The sequence below is a fragment of the Aythya fuligula genome, chromosome 13 (assembly GCF_009819795.1).
Source record: "Aythya fuligula isolate bAytFul2 chromosome 13, bAytFul2.pri, whole genome shotgun sequence".
Classification (NCBI taxonomy): domain Eukaryota; kingdom Metazoa; phylum Chordata; class Aves; order Anseriformes; family Anatidae; genus Aythya; species Aythya fuligula.
The window spans coordinates 9,460,296-9,484,299 of NC_045571.1; the positions used below are offsets into that span (position 1 = coordinate 9,460,296).

The 24,004-nt window shown below is 43.5% G+C and overlaps 1 protein-coding gene and 1 long non-coding RNA gene across 4 annotated transcripts in view; one reads left to right on the forward strand and one right to left on the reverse strand.

Moving 5' to 3' along the window:
• LOC116494434 overlaps positions 1-24,004 on the forward strand; it is a 232,147-nt gene that overhangs the window by 163,399 nt on the left and 44,744 nt on the right. The window contains exons 1-3 of one of the 3 annotated variants that reach the window (XR_004253872.1): positions 5,401-5,463; positions 17,503-17,794; positions 21,292-21,437. This is a non-coding gene — a long non-coding RNA (uncharacterized LOC116494434). Of the gene's footprint in view, positions 1-5,400; positions 5,464-5,859; positions 5,994-17,502; positions 17,795-21,291; positions 21,438-24,004 lie in introns of those variants that run through there. The other 2 variants (XR_004253874.1, XR_004253873.1) reach the window with 2 other exon arrangements.
• Positions 1,042-5,184, reverse strand: SLITRK2 (SLIT and NTRK like family member 2). Its single transcript, XM_032196330.1, has 2 exons — positions 4,973-5,184; positions 1,042-4,523 (listed from the first exon to the last, which is right to left on the reverse strand). Exon 2 carries the CDS (start codon positions 4,478-4,480, stop codon positions 1,907-1,909), a length of 2,574 nt encoding a protein of 857 aa, XP_032052221.1. The 5' UTR covers positions 4,481-4,523; positions 4,973-5,184; the 3' UTR covers positions 1,042-1,906.

Below are 24,004 nucleotides of genomic sequence, written 5' to 3' on the forward strand. Positions count from 1 at the left end.
ATAGCTCAAATGCTATTGCTGCAAATTTCTCAGAGTTGTAGATACTGTATTACTAACTATAGTAAAGCTCTAAAAATCAGTCAGCAGAGGCCACTTCAATCTCTGCATGATAATAAAGGATTATTATGTGCAGTAACCTATTTATGAAAAGGAAACAGTGTGCTTCTTTCAGACTCCATCAATTGCTTTAATAAGGAATTGAAAAGCCTGGCCTACTTTATATGCAGATCACCATCCCAGTTGCATAAGGATTTACAATAGGCAAAACAAAACTGGTTTTGTTGTAAATAAGGGCTGTTTGTTTAAATCACACAATAATGTTTGCATCTAAAAATTATTTAGAAGCTAATAAGGCTCAATAAAGTTTGACTTGTTAATAAAAATGGTTTCAATATTCTCCAGGAAGGAAATGCAAATTGAAGTTGATAAGGTAAATCTTGAAGTAAAACAGGCCTAAGTTAATGGGAAAGGAGAGTACATATTACGTATGTTCACTGATGGGCGTACGAAAACTCATCTTGAGTGAATTCAGTTAGCTGACAACATTTGACAAAATTTAAGATAATGGACTTAATAGAAAGTTTCCTCTAGTAGATTAGAATCACTGCACTATTACTGTTGCTTTACAGAGAGAGAACTTGACATAGCTCAGGCTACTGAAAGTTAGTATGATGCACATTCTGATCTCTGCTACCTTCATTTGGAGGACTTGAAAAGACCTTGGTTCAAATTTTACTTTTGGCGTTGGTTCATTTGCCTGTTAACAAAAGTAATGAGGCGTGGGATGACCCCTGCTGGTGTCCCTGCTTGTAAAAAAAAGTTGCTGTATCTAGCAGGAAAAGGACATGTTAATTTCAGTCCAAAAAAAAGTTATAGATATAAATACTGTCATAAAATGTACTGAAATACCCAATTTAATGGATAAAATACTGTGAGTAATATTCTCTCAAGTACGAAAATAATCTTAAACCACTGAACATTACCATGTTAGAACTGTAATGCAATGAATTAAGGACATTAATTGTTCAGTTCACTATGATATTGTGTTAAACGTTTTTTATTAATGAGCTGTTACTCCCAGCTGAGGCATTTGATAACCTCTAGTCCATTGCTAAACCCCCAGTTGATTTCAGTGAATCACTCTGAACAAACCCAGAGGGAAAAAAAAAATACCCCAATAAATTACAGTTCAGTTTGTAAGGTCCTAGAACTAGATTCATTTAAAGATGGGCAGCTTTCCTACAAATCAAACCTTCTGATTTAATGCAGCTGACATATAGGTCTATTTTACATATTTTTTTTTAATTTCAAAAATACAACACATTAAAATAGGTTCAATTTATCAAAGCTAAGAGCAACAATTAAGTAATAATGTACTTAAAGTGCAAAGGCACTTTAACACAAAAAAGTGACGCCCAGTGGCTATACTTGGTAATTGAAACAGCAGTACTGTATATTATTATTTACAAAAGAAAGTCATAGTCCAGAAAAAAAAAAAGATCTTTGGAGATCTTCTACAGAATACATTAAGTTTCCGCTTTGAAATGAAAAGAAAAAACAAACAAACAAACAAAACAACAGAAAAACCCAAAGACCCCCTTCCTCATTTCCTTCCAACTGAAAAAGAATTACGCAAGATTTATTACAGAAACGTACATTTGCAGTGGCAGTTCCTACAGAGGGGTCAAAGGAGAGAGATATAGAAATAACTTAAAGGGAGCGTTGCAAAAGCAACACCATATCCCTGCTATGCTGTAAGGGTTCCATTTCTCTCTCTTACTCCCTCTCTAATTTAAAAAGTGAAAACACTGGGAATGCGACAGATGACATCAGCACTGAGCTCAGAATCAATCAAATTTGATGCTGAGCTCATTTAAAAATTTTCCTTTGCCTCCCACCTCCCCCCTTACAGCTGACTGATTGCAGTTTGTTTTTCCAGAACTTCGAGGTAGTCTGGTTCTGTTTGTAGCTTCCCTTGGAGTAAAGGATGCTCGGGTTTAGATTGTTCTGCAAAATATTTCCTGGGAGTTCCATATAAAACAGTTTTATTTATCCTGTCTTGGTTTTGGCGTCTTGATTCATATGAAGGGGCAAACTGCCTTTTGGGTAAGGTGCAAAAGTTATAATGAACTAATCCTCCGGTGGGGAGTTCCTTGACCCTTTCTGCAATATTTTGATACAGCAGCTCTGGTTCCCGAGGTGAGGACTGCTTTTCCAGTAACTCAGCTGCACTGATTGTAAATGCAAGACTGGTGGGATCTTCCTTTTTGTGGTCTAGGTTGCTATAGCTAAACTCATGGAGATTCCTGTAATAGGCAACTGGATCCCCTTCCTTTTGCATGTAGATTGGGTTTTGGCACATCTGTCCAACGGGAGGGGGAATGTAGTTATAAACATGTCCTTCAGTTTTGTCATGGGTCTCAGTGTTGTAGGACCCGTACTGGAGCTGAAATGAACTTATATCTAAGTTGTTGGCGCTGCTGGGCATGCTTTGCACCCCCTTCCGGCGCTTAAGGACAAAGACAAACAGGCCTGCCCCAAAACAGACTGACAAAATAAACACAACCAGCAAGCCTAGAATTAAGACAGACAGTGGAACTTCCGTGTGTATTTCCGGATAGGAGCTGGGTGAGACACCGAGGAGCTGGGGGGTATCTGTGTTCTGATTCATGGGCAGGAGAGAAGAGTCTGACAAGTTGGGGTTCTCTGGGCAGATGGCTTCTTTGCTCAGGAATTTCAGATGCTCTCCAGAGTGCTTGGTGGGAGACTCGCAGATGACTTCATTGATAACAACGGGGGGATTTGACTGGTGGTTGTTCTGGTCAGTGACTTGCTCTATCCAGTTCCTCAGCCCCAGAATGTCACACGTGCAGTCCCAAGGGTTCTCCTGGAGGTCAATCTGAATTAGAGCCGAGAGCTGGTCTAGGACTCCTCTCACTGGCAGGTGTGAGAAATGGTTGTTTCTGAGGTTGAGTCTGGTGAGGGAAGTGCCGCCAAAGACGTTGTCGGGCAAGGATCTGAGCAGGTTGTTGTTGAGGAATAACAGATGAAGATTACTCAGAGCATCAAAGGTACGTGGCAGGATCTCCTTAATGACATTGTACTCTAGGTAGAGATATTGCAGGCTCTGTAGCCCTTCAAACATAGAAGGGTACAGAATCTCAAGGTAGTTGCCATTAAGATAAAGTCTACGTAAACTTGTGAGGTTTGTAAAGGCACCTTCTTGTATCGCTGCAATTCTGTTGTTTCCTAGATGTAACAAATCCAGAGAGCTGTACTCTACAAGATCGGTTCTATAAATGACTTGTAGATAGTTACTGGTAAGGTAAAGTTTCTTTGGACTGGTTGGCTTAGGGTGGAGATCAGAGATGTTACTTATCTTTTTCTCTTGGCAGTTCACATTTAGGCCGTTGTCTGAGCTCTGTGAAGTACAGATGCAGCCAGCTGGGCAGGTGATGGGCACAGGAGACTTTGTCTGGTAAACCATGATAGGCCCAAATATTTGTCTGTCTTTTGACACAGTGACACGGGGTGTGGGGCGGTTCCTGGTTTTGGGGGGGCGGCTGGCTTTTGGGGCTCTGGTGGGATTGATGGCAGAGTTAGCTGTGGGCAGTAGCCTTGAGATATGTGGGTCTGAGAGGACAGGGTGTTTTTCCTTCTGGTTTGAATCACTGGAGCTTTTCCTCGGGCAGAGATCTTGCCTGGTGAGCTGGGTCACATCTTTCCCGTGCAGCCTGAAAGGTGTTTCGCAGACTATCTCACCCACGAAGACAGTGATGGTGTCTAGCCAGGCCTTGAGTGGCAGCAAGTCGCAGGTGCAGTTCCAAGGGTTTTCTTCGAGCTGGATCTCCATGATGCCTCCAATGTGCTCCAGCACACCAGCAAAAGGCATCATCTTCAGCCGGTTGCCCCGCAGGTCCAGGTGGGTGAGGAGCACGAAGCGGAAGACATTGCTGGGCAGGGACAGCAGGAGGTTGTCATTGAGAATCAACACTTTGAGCTTGTTCAGCTTGCTGAAGGCCCCAGCTTCGATGGCACTGATGTAGTTGTAGTCGGCTTGCAGGTACTCCAGGCTCTCCAAGCCCAGGAACGTGTCCTCCTTCAGCACTTCCAGCTTGTTGTTATTGAGGTGCAGCCTCTTGAGGGTGCGGAGCCCGCTGAAGGCCCCCGTGCGGATCTCCTGCATGTCGTTGTTGCCCAGGTGGAGGGTCACGGCATTGGAGTAGTTGACAAACTCATTGGGGAACAGGCGGGTCAGCGCGTTCCCGTTGAGGAAGAGCTGGTAGATCTTGGACGGCGGCGGCAGCAGGAGGCTAACGGTTGTAAATCCTTTGTTTTCACAATTAATATTAAGCACGTTCTCCTTCTCCTCGCAAGGGCAGCGGCTCTTGCTGCAAATGTCTTTGGCAGGTTTGCGACTCTCTGTCTGCGAGATCCCAGCCACTGTTAACAAACTGAGCAACCAAACACCCTTCAGCATCTTTATGCGCCGTCGATCCCCGCTTCAGTACCTACAGTCAAACCTTTTGAGGCAGGTGAGGAGAGAAAGAAGAAACCCCCAATGAAAACGGCCAGGAGCAGAGACCGCAAGCGGCGGGCAGAGCAGGTCGCCAGGCTGGGGGCGGAGGGGGCGGCAAGGCAGCGACTTGCCAAACTCCGAAATCCTCCCCCCCACCCCGGGGAAGTGCCGGCCGAGCTGTGCTGGGGGCAGCCCTTCGGGGAGCTCCGGGCACCGGCATCCCGGCGCTGCCCCCCCCCCCCCCCGGCCCCTCCGCCACCACCTCCCCGGGGGCTGCCGCCAGCAGAGCGGTCCGGGGCAGCCCCCGCTCCCCAGCTCCGTGCCGCTACCGCTGTTTTCAACCGGGGGAGGCAGAAAAAAACCATCCCTACCCCCTTGCCGGCAGCAGGGCTCCTCCGAGCCGAACCCTTCGCGGCTCCCCGCACCCCGCAGCATCCCCCCGCTCCTACCTACCTGCTCTCGGGGCGCCCGAGGGGGCTGCAGGGGATGTAGGGGCAGCAGGGGCTGCAGCAGGGGCAGCCGCCGAGCGCCGCCGCGCCCCGGGAGCCAGGCGCCCGGCGGCGAGAGGCATCGCCCGCCTCACGCCTCGGGAGGAGCCCGGCGAGGCGGTGCCGTGCCGTGGCTCGGCGTGGAGCGGAGCCGAGCTGTGCCGTGCCGGGCAGGGCAGGGGGCTCGGAGCGGCGGCGGCGCTGCGGGAGCGGGGCGGTGTGCGCGGGGCGCGGCGCGGCGCGGGGCTTTTGCCGGCTGCCCCGCACGGAGCCGCGCTGACGTCACGCCGGGGGCGGGGGGGACACGTTTCTTCCAGCCCCCCCCTCCCCAACACCACCCCCGGGCCCCCCCCTGCACCCCCATCCCCAGCCCAGCCCCGCCGGAGCGCTCCGACAGCAGCGGCAGGACAGCGCGGGGACTGGCAGCCGGGGAGAGGAAGGAGGCGACGAGCGGAGGTACCTGGGTCCGGAGGATTTGGGGCTCCGGGTCCCTAAAAATCCGCGCTTTCAGAAGAGCGAGGCAAGGAGCCGCGTTGGCACGAGCCGGCCGGCCAGCTGGCGCTCACCGCACACGCACACGCCGCACGCAACCTGGCTCTCGGAGCAGGGGTGCTGCAAAAGCCGGCTCCGGCATCGGCACTTCTCCCCGCTCCTGGCATCCCCAAATCGCCGCGCCGAGCCCTGTCCGGCGCCGTGACGTTTCCCCGCGTCCGGGGAAGTTCAACACCTTGCGGCCGGGGGGTGCCCGCAGCCCTGCGCGCTCCGGAAAGCTCAGCCGGGCGCTGAGCAGCTGAGACCACATCCAGCGTGACACGTCACAGTGCCTAGACCCGTCCCGCGGCCAAATTGAGATGTTATGGTATAAAATTTGGCCACACGTAGAAAGAACAAGATGTTGGATGTGGGTTATTGTGACTTCGCTTAAGCACCATGCCCTGGGCACAGAGGCATTTGATAGGAAAGGATGGCTGCTCTTTATCTAGAAGGTAAAACTTTGGGTTCACACCAGGGAAAAAAATACAAAATAGACAATCCACAATGAATTTTTAAAGTGCTAATATGGCAGGGGGCATTATTGTAGGATTTTTATAGGGAGCTAGAAGCAGCGAGTCTCCAGAATGTAGAGGTTTGCTGCCAAAAGACTGCTGGACTTGGCACGAATGGTGCTGTCATTTTGTGTTAGGCTTTGACCATTAAGTATCAGAGCCCACACTTAGGAGCAGCAGAGATGTATTGTCTGTTCTGGGGGGTAGCTTAGTGTCAGGAAAGGTGGCATCCTGCAGCAGCCAGCACAGATGCCTTTGCAGTGCTGCTGGGCAGGAAAGTCCTGGAGTTTGTGCTCAGGATTGGAGCAGCTGAAACTTCCCTACTTAAAAATTGGTGAGGTTGTGGAAAAAGCAGGAGCATTGCTGCTCTGGAGCACGCTGTTGGGGTGGTGCTGTGTGAATTTCAACAAGATTGGGATTTCGATACATGATCAGAGCTGCTCCATTCAAATGCTGTTTATCCAGCTGAATTCAGAGCAAAATTGGCTAAGATCAGGGGAGATCTCTGAAGCAGATCTGGAGTTTCACAACACTAATACATCAGCAGCCAGATTATTTTGCTGCAAGATTTTTTGCTTGTTTTACATTTGATTTCTCTTTAAGCGTTAGAATCTGGTGTTTGGAGAGCAAAATTGGACTAGTTACAGAACATACCAAATCTTATTTTCAGGTCTTTGTAACACAGGGAAGGGGCACAAGCCTAAAAGGAGAAGGCAAAAGTAGGCCCAGATTTATTCTGTTGTATTTTATAGAAGGGAGCACATTGATGCACACACTTGCCCACGTGGTCACACACACACAGGCACACACATGTTCCTGTAACCTGCCTTAACTCATCTCACCCGCACAGCCCTGCACAGCATTTCCAGCGCTCTCAGGGCTCGCTCCAACACACAGCAAAAGCTGAAGGCAGAAGGAAGTCCACTGCATTTTTGTCTCATCTGACAGTGTACATGTCTGAGTTTCAGTGCTGTGCAGCTTTCTGGTGAGCAAGGACCATGTCCTGGAACTGGCTCGTGGGGCAGCATACAGCGTTACACTTGCCTGTGTTTACTAGTACATGGGAAATGTGTTTGTGGTAACTGCTGATGCTGCCTGGGAAGGGAAAGTGTACGCATGGCATGCCTCAGCAGTAATTACCAGATTCATGTGGGATGGAAGGAACAGCGTGTTAAGGGATTGCAACAGTAATAATACACAGAGATGATACTGATTCCATTACACTGCAAATGTATGCATATAATAACCACTGTTGGAGGAGGAGGAACAGGGATTAAAAAAAAAAATAGCTACAGCTTTTTATTTAGGAACAAAGTCATGATTCCTCAGCATGCCCAAAGTGTTTTATAATCCCTTCAATTAAAAACACAGGATATAAAAGAACAGCTTTCTTCCCCACCTGCTTTATTTTGTGTGTTGAATGCAGGAGCATTTTCAGGCTATGACTGTCTGGGAGCCTCCAGGAGTGGGAGGCCAGGAGGCAGGCTGATACAGCAGCCTGTAAGGCTTTGAGAAAACACAGTCCTACACCTGGTTTGTGAGCATTGTGAAGGTTTCTTCTTCCCCAATTACTTCATTGTGTCCTGCCATGCTCCTTCTGGAGCAAAGCTATGAAGACTTTTAACTTACAGACATAAAGTTACAGATTTGTATGTTATAAGGCTTAAAGGAACCGTTGGGCCTTTAGGATCTTGCATAACGAATGCTATCAGCTAAATTGGAATTAATTCATGCTTAAATTAGATCATACTTCCTAAGGAAAAACAAAACAATACAAAACCAACCAAACAAAAGCCCACACAACAAAACAAAACAAAAAACCCTGGAAAACCAATAACATATCTGGGCATATCTTAGCAATTGCCTGTGATGGGAATCTACCATAATGTTTGGTAAATCGTTCCATTATCTTTCATCTCCCACTGGTAAAAAATTGTGCCTTCTCTACAACTCTGCATCTGGCTACCATCGGTTTGAAATTTTTATCCTTGTAATATCCTTGTCTGCTTGATGAAGAGCTCTTAATTATCCCCTACCTGTTTCCCGTGGGGGCACTCACAGACTGCTCCAGTGCAGGTATAAACGAAGTACTTGCTTGACTCCAGCCCGAACCAACTTCAAAGAGTCTGCCTTACTCCTGTGCTGTTATATAGACCAGGGCAGCTTTCGACTCCCTCATGGTCCTAAAGCCACCACTTCATCTAGCTGCTGGCAGGAAAAAAAATGCCAAACCACGGCATGAAGCATAAGCACATAAAATTTGGCACAGATCATTACCCTTACTGCCTAGCACACATCATGCTGTTGTCCTTCTGTGAGAGTAAATATCAAGGAGCAGAATAGCAGAATAAGCCTGGAAATGTGGCGGTCTTTGTCTTTCTCCACATTTTATCTGCAGATGGATGCTAAATACTTCTCACATATCTTTATCAGTTTATCTGTTTCTATTTCTCTTTTTATAAATGAAGAAGGCACAAATATATCCACGAAAAGGCTTATGGAATAAAGAAAAGAGTAAAACACATGCTAAGCAAAAACCCTTGTGAATTGGATGGAGGGCAGGATTTAAGCTGTACTGATCATCAGAAACTATCAAGATAGCTCGGGTGCTGGTAGAGGGTGAGGAGGGATTTATTCCTGTAGTATAAATAGATACGGATATTGATTTCTGTGAACAAAACATGGTGACTAGCGTGGTGGAATTTGTAGATTTAGGTGTTTAGTGATTTAGTGTTCCTTATCCTGTGATCATGAACTGCATAACACAAGATGCCTGCTGCATGTCAGCTCAGGATTCTGAGATAGTGTTCATCGCTGGTCAACAAGTTCCCTGTAGGCTTACTTTCTGAGGGGATGTTTCCCTGTATGCCTGTGCGTGTGTGTGTGCCTATTTGTAGTTGGAGACATTTTCCACGAGTATCTACATTTTTGGAATCTTTCCTGTACTGTAAGTGGGATATTTTTGTTCCTCACTTAAAAAGTGATTATTAAGGAAATAAACAGTTTCCAGATTTAGCAGGGAGCAGCATGCAAAATAATTGTTACTTGTAATCCAAGCTTTTAGATCATCCAGCAGCACTGGAAAGTGTGCTGTAAAGGAAAGGGCGAAGGGGGAGACTCTGGCTTTCACTGGCTGCCTTTGGGCAAGGGAAGGGCAAGGCAAAGAGGGTGAGTATAGAGGCCAGGGAGGAAGCAGCTGGCAGTCTCTGTCCTTTGTGGCCCTGGCATCCATCCCCGCTCACCAGTTAGCTCAGCAACAACAAACTGGTGCAATGTGCATCCCAGAAGGATGCTTGTGGCAAAGCCTCTGAGGATGGAGAGCCAGTGGGTGCTCCAGTCTGTGGGCAGAGGGGCACCTGAGTGATGGTGGCTTGTTTTTGTTTGGTGTCTACTGAGCTGCAGTTTGCTGGCAGTCGATAATGGCCTTTGCTATTACCTGTAATGATGTTCCTTCATTTCCAGATGCATTTTTAGCTCCATTTCCCCCAGCCATTCAGGCATCTGGAGGGCCACGGGCTGCTTCAGAATATTGTTTACTGACACTTCATTCTTACCTACTATATAAATAAAATAATTTAATGAACTATGACTTGAAATCAACATGCTTAGTAATTCTTCCTTCGATTGCTGCTTCCTGCAAGGACTCAAATTCTAGCCAAGGATACACATTGTCGAGGACTGTTATCTAATTTTAGGATAATTTTTTTTTTCAAAGAGACTTCACCATGATTTGTTTCAGTATATCTGGGGTAATCTGTTTTGTGTCAGCACAGCAGGATTTTACACTGGTGGTGAAAAACACAGCAGTAAAACTATCAGTTTCTGATGTTTTGTGTTATTAATGTGGAATCCTGACTTTCTTAAAAATTAGACACATATTTTCTGAGCTGTAATGTCAGTTTCAGCAGGAAATATGATATAGAAAATGCCTGTCAAAAAGCATCCCAGGTAGCCTCCACACTGGGGATACGGAGAGAATCACTCACCTCTGTGTAATTAAGACTGCATTTTGTTTTAGCTTTGGTTCAATACTTTTTTTAATTCTTGCTTAGAAAAAACAATCTCCCTCCCTTTGGACACACACTTCGTTTAGCATGGAACCCAGCAAAGTACTGTTAGACAGTTGATATTTATGGATGTGTTCATTGCTATTCAGCAAAGTAGTATGTCTGAACCAAAGCCCTTTGGTGTCAGTGGAAGGACTCCTACTTCGGTGGGGAGGACTTCAGTGGGCTTTGGGTCAGATCTTTGAACAAATGTGTAACTTAAAAGCACGTACCTATGTCTTACTTAATTGAGTGGGTCAAATATTTTTTGGAAGTACTTTGTTTCATCATGTCAATGGATTCTATTTCTCTGATAGGGACAGTGAGATGAATCTTTCCAAAGATAGGTATTCTGTGCTGACATTGCTGAGCATCAAAAGCAAAAGAAGGAAATATTTTTTTTCCATCCTTAAAACACCAGTGGATTTGTCTTTCATTTCAAATGAGTGAATGTCTAGAGTAGTATTTACCACTACGATTTATAAGTGCAATTTTTTATATTTCCTCAGAGTCATAATCTACATTACATACTGTGAATGTTTCTAACTGGAAATATCCCATCATGAAAGTGCAGATGGGCAAAAATGTTTTTAGTCATTCAGGGAATCTTGCTGAACTTGTCAGGTCTTCTTGTTTTATTGAGTGCAATGCCTTAGTAATGGGACTCATCTTTGCAAAAAGCAGTTGATGTATGGGTATGCTGAATGTTCACTGTTGAAAGTCTGGTGGGTTGATAGGAGAGGTTTCTTCCCTTTATTTATTAGCAGTGAAAGAAACGTAATGAACTTTCTCCATATCATGATTTTTATGAAAGTACAGTGAAAAGAATCCAAATCCCACTGTGCTAATGTGCATACCTAACAATATGTGAGGAGCAGGAGCAATGGGTGAAATTCAGTCCTGGGCAGATGGCCAGCCCAGAGTGATTCATCATGAAAGTCCCCAATTAAGACCTCAAAACAGGGCTTAAGTGGGACTCCAGTGCCCTAAGCCTTGAGCTGGCTTTAGGCAAAGGTGGGAGGGGGAGTTCCTCCAGATGAATTATTCATAATAAATAATGCATTCTATTGGTTTAACCTATGTTTTTTTGTTTTCTTGCATTTATTTAATTGAAATTACTCACCAAATAATTTCAATGAATAATCATGGCCTGGGGATTATTTTTGAGCAGTTCACAGTGAGCATTTCATATTCCACATTCAGAATGAGAGGCATGTCATTGAATTGTCGTTATGCACAGAGGTCACATATTTCTCTATTTGCTCCATACACAGCAGAAAAACCTGAGTATTTGTTCAGACTCCCATGTGTTCCCAAAAGTTCTTTCCTTTAAGTTCATTCTTTGAGATGTCTGTGGGCAGTTGGGCACTCGTTGGCTTTTGTGCTTGCCATCTGGTTTCTAACAGAACTGAAATTGTCCTTTATGTGTGTATGCAGTACGTGTGTATGTCTGGCTGTTCTTAAGCATTTGCCTGGTTGTTTGCAGTCTCCTGCAACATCAAACAGTAATGATTGGGATAGCTCTGTGATAGGAAAATGTTTTCAGATCAGACATTCACTACTATTTGCAGGGCTTATTCAAGGTCTTGGTTTTGCATAGGGTCAATGTGAATACTTCATTGTGTAAAATTACCTAGGTGCAAAAGAGGTTCTGGGCTGAGGTGGCAGTTTCTGGTGTCACAGGTGAAGCTAGCTTATGGCTACTGAGGACAAGGCTTACTCAATGCAGTGCGGGCCAAGAAGCTGCCTTGAGTCGAAAGAAAAGAAATTACACTGAAAAGGCAAGTAGTTCATCTCTGAAAAGGGGGATGTAAGTCAGAACAAAAGAAAAAAAAACAAAAAACAGTGATGTAGCCTTCAGGAAAAGGTGGCTTCTGTTCTGGCATTCATAAGGTAGGAAAATTTAAGTCTCTGAGAAAATAAGGACTTTATTCTGCTAGAGAAAAATATTCCCTGTTTTCCTTCACTCTTTCCCACATCACTTTAGGCAGAAACTTTGCTATCTCTGAACAGTAGTCATTTATCTAAAAGCTACCCTATCGCGTTTCTCTTTGTGGAGGACTGTCTGTTACAAATAATGACTTTGAAGCATGAGGTATAATAACTCAAAGTGTCATGAACAGAAATTGAAGAGACAACTGGGACATACAAGGGTTTTGGTTGCACTTATGTTTTGGGGAGAACCATTTCAAATAAAGAATTCCAGACTCCAAGGAAGACTTAAAATTAATTTAGCATCTATAGTAGCTCCCTGAACTGTTACTGCACAAAACACAATACAAAAATGCATAAATTCCTGACCTAGACTTCTGACCAATCTCCCTTTGTCTTCATGGGGCCCAGATTTCAGCTGTGACGTCTGCTCTGGGAATTTTACACGCACAAATACAGACACACAAATCTCATGCATCTAATATGACATTTTATGGTGAGATTTAGGTGCTCAGGTAGAAAATAGCTATATTCAGAGTCTCCTCCCCTATTGACGGTGACCAAATTTGGCTGGTGCTTAAAATCACTTGGTATCCTGGTTTTTAACATTGGAGTTTGCCTGGGCCTGAAGTTTTTTTACTGGTAATTCTCAGAGCTCTCTCTGTCTTGATAGATGCATTTCAAAGCAGAGTTTAGAGATGTGCCAAACATGGAACCAGAATTGAAGGGACAACAGAAGGGAAAGATATTACAGTAATATTCAAATTTATATTGTGGTCATTGGGGTCCAGAATGCTGAAGACATCTCACTTCCAGCCTGAATGCTGGGGGAAACCTGAATACGTTAAATAGGCAGTCTTTTTTTTTTCTGTAAAGCAATAAAATCCTTTGCACAGCAGGAGCTTTTAATGTCCCTTTCATGACTGAGGAGCAAGGGAAGCTGATAGGAGAAAAGGACAGCTCAGCTGTCTTTGGCAATTAACTATTGAATTGGTGAGGACTCTTGAAAATTGTGGGTAAAAATGTTTATGCACATATTTGCTCTGTAGTATTTTTGCTTTGCAACCACTACAGTGGTTAGCATTTGAGCTTTCTAACTTGAAATCCTGTTGTTTTTGCACATGGAAGTGTTTGGCTTTGTATTTCTAGCTGGTGATTTTTGCTTGGAGTTTTATAGGGATGAGATTGTTCCCAGCTCATCCTCCATTTGGCAATGAACTGGTCAATGGGCCTGATCATCTCAAGTATAAGCATTGAAATAATTTCTCTTCCACAGTTGTCATGGCCTTCTGAAGCCTCTCTTCCCTTACAACAACTGCTTGCTTACTTTATATATATCTATATATACAAAAGAACTGTTGTCTTGACAGAATACAATACCACCGACAGCTAATGCCTCTCCTTTTGCAAATCATACCTTACACTGCAATTATCTGTAGCAGGATTGGGCTCAAAAGCATTGCACCTACGGATTTCTCCCCATTCCCCTAAAATAACTTTTAGTTGTTGTTATTTTTACCCATTTTGTCATTGATTTTTGTATTCAGTATTATTAGTGTTTCGGCACTGCAGGAACAGCTAATAACATGATTCATGGACCAAGCCCTCATTGCTGTATTGTTACCTATTGTTTTGCTTATCATCTGTTTCTTTCTTTTGATGAGTGTGAGTATACCTGTGAGAAAGTGGTCGTGTCATTTTTGTTCAATACCTTAAAAGCTTTTGTAATATGAAGGTTTACATCCTGAATTTTAATTGTACAGGATGCTGCATGCACAAGCAGAATGATAGCACTTGCCAGGTAGTTCACAATAATAGACTGAGAATTTCACTATTTTTTAAAACTTAATGTGGAGGTGAAGGAAGAACCTCTGAAGGATATGTACAATTAGATTGACAACTTGTATGTCAGGTTTCTTTGTTGGTGTCATTTAAAATAGCTGAAATAGTGTTGCCACTCCCTGTCTCCATCCCCTGAAATGAGGCTTACACTGGAAGTGCTGACAACACCATTATCTTTTGAGATGGCACCATGCACTGCTTTAAATGCTGGTTATGAATGTTAATGTGTTATCTGAAAGATATTTTTTCCACATGTAGGCAGCCTAGGATAGAGTCTTAGTAATGAATTTAACAAGTTCAGGGGGAACACACAGTATGCTTATGTGAGTATTATAATGATTGGCATTTTTGCAAACAGCATATGATAAGTGGTGCAATTTTATTTTCAAAGTTTAATCAATAGAGAGCTCTTTGATATTGCCACATACTTTGCAAATAGATGCTTCCTTGGCATGCCAGCAAAACAACTTCTCTATCACGGTGTGTTTATGCTTAAGGTTTAATCAATTTGCTTTAGTAATTGTCATAAATTTTGATATCTCCAAAAATAAATTGAAGCTATAAAATAATCGTGCTTTGGGGTGGCATCCTGCTGCTAGCCTGGGTCATCTGGCTTTATAAAGGGTAAAAAGGGCACAAAGTCCCCCACTATGCCAAGTACAAGAACACGGGCTGTGTACCATTTTTTTCCCATGTATTACAAACCCATATCATCTATCTCATAGGGAACTGAGGACAGTCTTCAAGGGCTTAAGAAGGACTTTAGCAATGTCTTGTGTTACCTTTTGGGAGTGAATTTCCTCTCAGATTGGAGGAGTCTGAAATGACCTTCACACTCACTATGGGGAGGCCACAGGATTACAGTGCAACCCCCCCAGCCACTTTGATCCTCAAAATTGGGACAGTAGTGGGTGAAGCTCATTCTGTGTGGGGACAAACTTAGTCTGAAATCCCTGAAGTGACTCCTTCAGTGGGTCTTAGCATCAGTTCTGACACTCCTCAGGGAGGCTGAGAGGGGCAGAGCATTGCCTGTCTGTGGGGCCTTTGAAGCCAGTGTGGAGACTCTGGGAAGGTGCCCTGCTCCTTTGGATGAGTTTCATTCTTGCTGAGCATACTCCAATTGTCTGTATTTCTTTTGTTCTTGAAATCTCAACTTCAAAGGATCATTTAAAAAACATCTAGAGGTTGGCTGTGACCACAAAGAGCTGTGATGCTAGCCCAGCTTGTCCTCCATGTTGCAGCAGCTTGCACAAATTCGTGCCGGCCCCACAAAATTGGTCCCAGGGAAGCCTGGTTACTACAGATGGCTGTTAGCGATTTATTGGATGTGGCAGCGTAAGGACACACGGTATGAACTTGGAGATAACCTTTGGCAGGGAACTCTCCCTCTCATTCTTTTTGATAAAAATACCGTCATTGGTAGGCATTTGGGAAAGAAGGAAGCTGGAACTTTTCAGATGACTTGACCTGAATCTAATGGACTGCCACTAGCACTCATGCACAACCTCCAGAGATGTCAGTGGGAGATCTGTGCCTGGCACCACTGCAGGGTATGACCCGCTCGGCATCGGGCTGGGTCCTGATCTCAGCACAGAAATTCCTCTAGAGGCATGCGGGGTTATGCCAGGCTGACATCAGCGTAAGATCAGGGTTTCTGTGTGCTCTGCATATTAAATGAGTTGTTATAGACACCCATGAAGAAACCGGTCCTTGAATTTTGTCTTTTTTAACACTTTTTACTTCCAGCAAAAAGATACCATTTCAGCAGCCAGATACTGCAGCTTCAGCAGTAGTTCCACTGTTTTTTGATACACGAAAGATTTGAGAGAATGACCTAGAGAGAGCAAAGGGATTTTCTCTTTTTTATATAATTTTATTATGTGATATCTGGGGTGTGGGGGAGCTCTGTATGTGTATATATGCACATATATTTATGCACATGTGTTTGTTTAAATAACATTTATTTTCCTTTGCTGTCTCTAGCGAATGTGAATTTCTGTGGTGCCTTTGTAAATATGCCGTAATGACCGATTCTTTTGAATTCTTTGTGCTATCTTTGCTTATGCTGAATAGCAGCCGACACTTTAATTGGAATGACTGAGCTGAGTGCATTTGCCTTTGGAATTGGACACTTTTCAGTGTGAAGAGAGGGTACCACAGACTGACTCTTCTGTCTTTATCCTCAATCAAAACTCCATTAAATGAGACCTGTAGTTTGTAGCATGGGACATTCTCCATTTCATTGAAATGCATGGGAAAGGCTGAAGACTCACAGTTTTTAAGGTTAATTAGATCCTGAAAAGAAGAATTAACTGAAGTTGTTTTCCCTGTCTTTTTTTTTTTTTTTCCTATCTTTAAGAGCCTTTATAATTACCTTCATCTCTGTTGGCGTATTCATATATGCTTTTCCCTTTAAAGGAAAAATACCATGTACTTTTCAGTTTATTAAAAACCATTTTGATAGACAGATTCTACTAATTCTGATTTTAAACTAAAATGAACGCTGTGCTGGTACATTGTGTTAACATTTATGCATCAGATCTTCCTATATATTACTATGAGCCATACAGTTAATCTTTATTCATTGTTAACCGAGCACTAATATTATTCACTGCATGGGCACTAAAGGAAAATTTGATTTTCAGTGAGTTACATTGTATTTGGAAAATAAAGAAAGGTATTTATTTGAACTATTTGAAACTATTTAAACTATTTGAAAATAGTTCAGGGCATGACCATTGAAAAAGTCTTTGGTGGAGGTGGTGGACTTAGCAACCAAGTTTTCCAGACTCCCCTTATGTACCTGCTGTGGACCCTCCTGTAGATTCAGAACTGTAAAAAAAATATTTCTTTAGAACTGTGATTGCAAAGCTGCCTTTAATTGCATGAAAATATTCTCCTTGTATTCATATAGGATCAGTAGTCAAGTGACCTGCTGGTAGAAATGTGCCAGTGGAAAAATCACTTCTGTACACCTAAAGAGGGCTCTCAAAGTCTTTTTTTGCTGCCAGCACAGCCAGTCCTTTTGCAGGAGACCATTCAAAGTTTGAGGCAGGCGATTTAGCAAACTGTTGACTAGAGTGTCAATTTCTTTTGTGTATGTGTTTACGTCCTCAACTTCTCAGCTTTTTTTTTTTTTTGATGTGTGCCTGAAAATAGAGCTATTTTTCATGCTTACCCTTCTTACGTCAGTATACATAAGGAAGAGTACATAATGTAGGAGGGAGACGTCATCTTGTTCTTTTATTCAATTGTAGTTGGATTCATTTTGCAGGTGCAAGAAGTAGCATTCCTGGTCCTTCCCATTCCAGGTTTCCCCATGTTATGTTCCCTTTGAACCCTTGTCCCCACATCCTTATACAGAGTACTGCGTATTCTCTTCTCTAAACCATTATCAGTAATCCAGATGTGGTGGCTTGAGCAAGTTCACTGTAATTTCAACAATCATATGGCTCTTCTCATTCTAATGATGTTCCTTGCTCCTTGTTAGTTTAAGGCAATTTTCTGTGGCTTCTTTACTGTTGCTACACAACACACATCAGTCATGAAAGAGTGATGTTCTGAATGGATTGCGGGATTTTCTTCCTGATCCTTTTTTTTTTTCTGTTCCTGTGATCTTCTCGTTTCAGCTCTAGGTTTTAGATCTGTTGTACTGAATGTAAAATGCCTGGCAAGAGCAGGACTGAACAGAGAGACTGACAAGATAGACTGCTGATCAATCACATTAAAAAAAAAAAAAAAAAGAGTCAAACTGGAAGAGGCACAGAGGAGAGACTGCTGTGGAAGTGCAAAAGAAAAATGGGGTAACTCCTTTTTAGGAGCACAGCTTGGAGACTCTTGGGCCATCAGTCAAATGCTGGAATTGGAAGCCATGTCAGCGTAAAACAGTGCTGAAACTAATTGTCCTGATGTTACGCTGAGGTAAGCTGTTATCTTGGTGATGTTTATGAGCTTCTTCATGCTGCACTTTGCTTTGCTTCTTGGAATTTGTTTCTTGGGTTGGGAATCTCTGCAGCATGTGGCAGAGGGGCAGCCACTGGGTTGCTTTCTGTTTTGTAGCTATTGGGTCAGTTGATAACCAGGAGATACCAATACTTATTTTGTCCTGCTACTTTGTCCCTAGTTGCAGTGTAACTCAGTCTTCTGCCATTAGCCTTATGTCCTGTCCTGCTAAGGACCTAAACAGTCACAATATGGTGATTCCCAACTGGGCAAAGGCAAATGAGCAGGGCTTAATATAAGAACACAGGTTCTGGCATTTTTCTGAGATGTATTGGTGCTGTATTTGCATGGTCACCTTTAGGTTTCAGTGCTAATGACTGACTTGAGATGATGAATAAATGACATACACTTAGCGTTGTCTTCAGAAAGTATCCTGACCTCTACTATAGCCAGGAGTTTTGCTTTTCCACTCTAGCTTCTGTTTTGCAAGCTCAGATTTGGTGTGCCGAAGAGGCAGGCTGAAAGGCATTTCTGAGCATGTAAGACTTCAGTTCCCTATAGTGGGTTGTGATCAGCTTTGCTTTGGAGCCTTAAGAGAGGCAAGTGCTGAGTAGCTACAAAGAGTTCATGAACGGGGCCAATGCATGGTTCTGCTGCAGTGTTCCCTTCACACTTAGGCAGTTCACACCTGATGTCATCTAAGATTTGAGATCATTTCAGCATGGCCTCATTTGACACATCCTCAGGCATCCAGGAACATTTTGAAAGTTTATTCCTTTCAGCCAACTCCCAGAGCACTCTCAAGGCTTGGCATTCTCCGTGGTTTCATAGCTTTGGTGTTCTGCCACGTCAAAGCAAATGGGCATCATTTGACACAAACAGATACAAACAGATTACCTGGAGGTACAAATACAGTGAGGTAGGGGTGTTAGTAACTAACTAGTGGCTTTTAATGGTGGCTGAGTCATGGATTCTCCCCATGGCTTTGAAACTGCCAGCAAAACAGAGTGTCAGGATTATGTGACATTTAATACAGTACTGCTGGTGGTATCAGTGCAGTGCCCAGGAACCCTGACAGTCACTCAGACTCCTTTGCCATAGGCGTGGGAAATCACTGAAGTAGATGGTTGTTGCCCCAGCTTTAACTGTGTAGTGAAACAGAGCTTCTTTGATGTCATCAATATTAGAGCAGCCTCCAAGGAGCACAAAGCCATTCTGCTTTGAAACATATACTTGTTTTTGCAGATGCTGGAAAACAAGTAGTTTGGATTCCATACAAGGGAATGCCTGGTAATGAGTCACTTGTATAAAGAGAAAGTCAAGATGCTCTGTGTAATTGCTCAATGTCAGAAGAAAGCTATTTTAACACAGCTTAGCAAGTTATGGATGTAAACCCCTCCTTTTCTGGCATCTCCTGAAAGCAGTGTATTACCTTGCTAACAGGCAAAATGCCATCCAAGCAGATGAGCTGAGGTAGGCAGCCAAAATAGCACGGCCAGGTTCACCAAGTGTGTCTGTTGAGGTCAAAGCTCCTGGAAGGCAGAGTAACAGAAGTGCTGTGTCGTGAGCTTCTGGGGCTGCCACCTGCTAATTGGATAGACCGTGTCTGCTTTAGTGCTGATCAGAGCTAATGCCCAAGATCAAAAGTTAGCTCAATGAAGATAAATCTGCAGTTTGAGAGAATTCTTCGTGCAATTAAGAGTTACTGAAATATGGAATAAGCAATGCAGTGATGGCACGTAGCTGTGTGGAAGTGTGTAGCGTGGCAAGATCCTGAGGCACTCATTGAATCTGAACAGTTTGCCGTACAGTTTACAGAATATTAAAGGTCTTAATTTCTGTTTGAAGTTATAGGCTATAAAGAGCAGAGGAGGGAAGACTCCTGCAGCTAAACTGCATCCTTGCTAGCTATTCCCTATATATTAAAATTCCTCCCTCCGTTTCTGTAGAAATGGCCCCATGTCCCTAGGAGATAACTACAGGATTTTCTGATTGCTGCACAATCTTTTCAGAGGTCCCGAGGGAATTAGCACATCACCATAAGGACATGTAAAGACTGTTCTTATACTGAGGCAAAGCTAGCTCTGACTGCTGTCTTCTGTGGTATAGGGGACTCAGGCTGTAATACAATCTGAGAGATTCCTGCCACAGAGGTAAGTGGGGAAACACACTGCTGGGGATATTACTTTTCCCCTCCAGCTTCAGTCTTGTCTTTCATCGCCAATGAAAATGTATTGTCTTAGTGCTAAGTACCACTTATCTCCATCTTGAAGGCCTCCTTCACTCAGTAAGGCTGGGAACTTAGGAATCATATCAACTGCTGAAATACCTGTTTCAGAAGCTTTCCTTTTGCAGTAATTTTTTTTCCAATCCCCTTTCTTTCTACTCAAACACTTTGGGGAATATGGTGTTTAAAGACTTTGGAAATAAAGTGCAATCTAACCTGGAAACATGGGGGAGCTTTATTTAAAGCAGGTACATGCACACACCTCCTACACACACAACCTCCTTTTTGCCCATGTGAAAAGAAATGCTGTCCTGGAATTTGCGGTCAGTGCGTCCTGTTTGCACGTCACACATTTAGGACACCCAAATTATCCACAGGATAAGGCTGGAGAGGCCGGAAACCATTGTTTTCTGCTGCAGGACACTCTGGCAGGATAGAACATGAACTGTCCTTTGAAAGGCAGCAGCACACTTACACAGAGGCTTAGAGCCTCTTTTTAAGGTGGATGGTGTCAAAATGAGATCTACCAGGAGCATTTCATGGTGTGCCTGTGTTCTGCTACTTTGTTAGCAGTACTAGATGTATCCTGAGTGCTCTGACCCTTGATGGACTGCAAGCCTGAGGCTGCTTCCAGCTGTCTGCCTTGCCTACCTCTCCCTGAGCAGGCAGTCGGTAGCAGACACCCACCCCAATGTCACCCTCCTTGGGCTGCCCTCTAATCCTGACCCACAAACTGGCAGCTAGCTCGTTGTCTGTCCCAAGGCACCCAGCTAGTGCACTGCATCGCTATGACCCCAGCGATATCCTGGCCCTGCCCAGGACCTCTGATACCTCCCATTTGTCCCCGCGATGAATGCCTTAGTGTGCAGGCACTGACTGTGACCCCTTACGAACCAGTATGACCCAGCAGTGTGTCCTGCCCAGTGATCAGTGCCACAGCCCCACCAGCTCCATAAAGGCACATTTACTTGCACAGCCCTTTCCAGTTGGAACAAACAACATGACGTGGAGAGGCAGGTATCTCACCGATGTCTCAAAGACAGCTGCCCCAGCACTTCAGTTCTAACGTGCTGCACCCAGATGGCTCTGTGAGCTGAGCTGCATTTTTGGTGTTTTGTTTTACAGGTGTACCGAGTGCACTGAATTTAACAAAACCATGACCTGAGCCCTCTGCATAGTACTTATTAATAGCGGCCTCAGTCTCGGGCACTGTGTGCTGCATACTAACAAGTTGTTTTCATCCTTCCAGGCCATGGGAACTGCCTCCGCTTGCGCCGGCATCCTCGTCCGCTCCTTGCGTGGTATTTGGAGCCTGCACGCAGCAGCTCGGCCTGACACGCCACCTGCCACAGCTTGAGGCTTGGGGCAGCACACGAGGGATCTGCAGAGGTTTCGGTAGGTTACAGGTGATCGCACTTACAAGGGAAAAAAGGAAGCCATCACTTGTTCAGGAGACTGTGTACAGGATTGGTGATAAGGAATATTTTTGCATTTTTTCTTATTACTATGTAGACACCTTTTTCATAATTTCTCTTTTGTCTTGAGGTGGGACGGACTGTCCATTTCACCAGCAATATGATGCTGTAGAGCTGGCAGCCTTTATTTCTCACAGCCCCACTATAAATGCAGGGCAAACAGGCAGGAAAGAAATGTGAAAAGGGAGGAAGTTGTGCCCTTCTGTTTCCCTTCCCCCGTTTTCTGCCTGCTTTTTTCCTTTTTGTTGTTGTTGTTGTTGTTGCCCTGGTACAAATGCAGGTACAACCCAACCCTCTGAGTCTCAACTAGCCACATCAAGAGAGCTGCAGTTAACCTGTGTAAGCAGCCGTGAGGTTTTGCTCAGGATGGGCTCAGTCAAGACATATCAGCTCTGATTTCTCTTCTCTCTCTTCCTGTAATAATGACAAGTGTTGCATGGTTTCTGCTCCATTGTTTGGGTCAAGAACACACTGTTTAATAGCCAATTATTTCATACCCTAAGGAAGTGTTGGGAAAGAAGCTCCTGGGAAGTGAACTTGTTTCAGGAAATGAGACTAATGTTCAGCAGGTGAGATGTTTCCCTTTGTTCTTATTTGTAATATTGTCCCATCCCAGTGCAAGGCTGAAGTTGTTGCTATAAAAGGAATGGTTCAGATAAAGCATAATAATTTTTCCTGATTTTTTTTTTCTTCTTCACAAAAAGTGAAGGTTTAGCCAGGGCATCATGGCAAAATTCCAGTTAGGTAATTAAATTCTGCTTACTGAAAATTCCCTTTTCAAAATCTCTCCCAGAATACAACCTGCTATTCCTCTGAGCACTTTAAAAGGACTGATTCATTTTAACTTCACAGCTACCTGAATCATGAAGCCTGCTGAAATTATCCTTGACTTTCTATACCAGAAAGCGCAGTTCCAGATGAAGCATCTAAAGCAACATTTTGCATGCTTCATTTTTGTTGTCTAAATTTATCTTTGGGGACAATTCACACACTCAACCTGTGTACCAAGTGAGTCGGATTCTGCTGACTACCAGGAGTAAACAAAATTATTTGCATGGCAAAACCAAATACTATTTAAAACTGTATTTTTATTAACATGTGGACTAGGTCGTGAATAAATCAAATTTGTGCATTGGATTTTACACGTGCAAAAACAATCATGAAAAAAACCTTCAAAGATAATCTGAGGTGTGTGGTCTGGAAAAGCAATCCAGAATAGATGATCTGCAGTATAAATTACTGCAATTTATTTTTTTAATTTACTCATGCTGCTTTAATTTATTATTGTTTATTCATTTGATAGATGGCATTTAATTTCAGTATAAGAGCTTCGGCATGAGTGTTTGATGGTAATGGTAGAAATTTATTCCTGGGCAGAAAGCCAGCATGCCACAGCCATGTCCCACTTATGCCCTCCAAGCTGTATTTAAGTGGCCTTCTGCTGCCCTTGGGGTATGTTTTACACAGGAAGCTTAAAGCCTAACGCAGGCCTGCAGCTTGCTCACCAGAGTGAGGGAAAGACGGCTTTCCTGGTCTTCTGTTCTCTTCAGCAAGAAAATCAAATAACTGGATTACTGGCCTTCCAGTTGTGCTCGGCATAAACGGTTCAAAATCCCATTGTATTGAGCTTCTGAGGTGAAATTTAAATTGATAAAGCAAACAAATATATTGAATTGCTCTAATGTCAGTAGCATTCCTGTTACCTGTTTGAGTGGAATGGCTGTGACTGGTCTTTAAACAGCTAAATATACATAAGACATCTGCTGCTGGGCTGTCTGTATGACAGAACAATATAGCAAAAAAGACCCACCCACAACAGCCTACTAGAGGCACAGATTAATGCAGGTTTTCCTTCTTTGCTTATTTTCATCTTTGGAATAGAAAATGAAAGCAAACAGATAAATTCATTGCATGGTTAAAAATACCTCAAGATCTATGCAGAACATGAAGTATTTGGGCTGATAGTGCAGAACTTTATTGCTTTTTTTCTGATTATACCTTCATATACATTGACTTGAATTTCCTGCCCTCGGTCTATTTTTGTTACCTGCACATATGTTATATATTTATCTAGGGCTCAATTCTATTTGTTGCATTGTGTTCATAAAGATACAATATCAGCTCAGACTTAGAGAAGCATCATAATGCGTTTTCGACCACTTTATTGACAGTATTTTATGTATTCACACATACATACCACGATCAAAAATATTTTAAGGCAAATCATTCAAATATGCAAAATAAACAAGTCCATGTGCAACCATAGTTGAGTTAAATCCCTATTCTTATATTGAGAAGTTTCCTTCTCAGTATTCCTATTGAGAAGGAAACTTCTCCAACAAGCAAGGGTTTGATCCTTACATTTTATGTAAGAGTGGTTTTGCTACAAGTTTTCTTGCTACCATCCTTTTGTATTTAAGATGGGTCTATAGAGCAGTAAACAGCTATCGAAAAATGGCTATCATCATGGTAGCATGTGCATTTATT

What these genes read in the sequence shown, in the direction of transcription:
- SLITRK2 (XM_032196330.1), bottom strand. Translation starts at nt 4,480, where the DNA reads ATGCTGAAGGGTGTTTGGTTGCTCAGTTTGTTAACAGTGGCTGGGATC.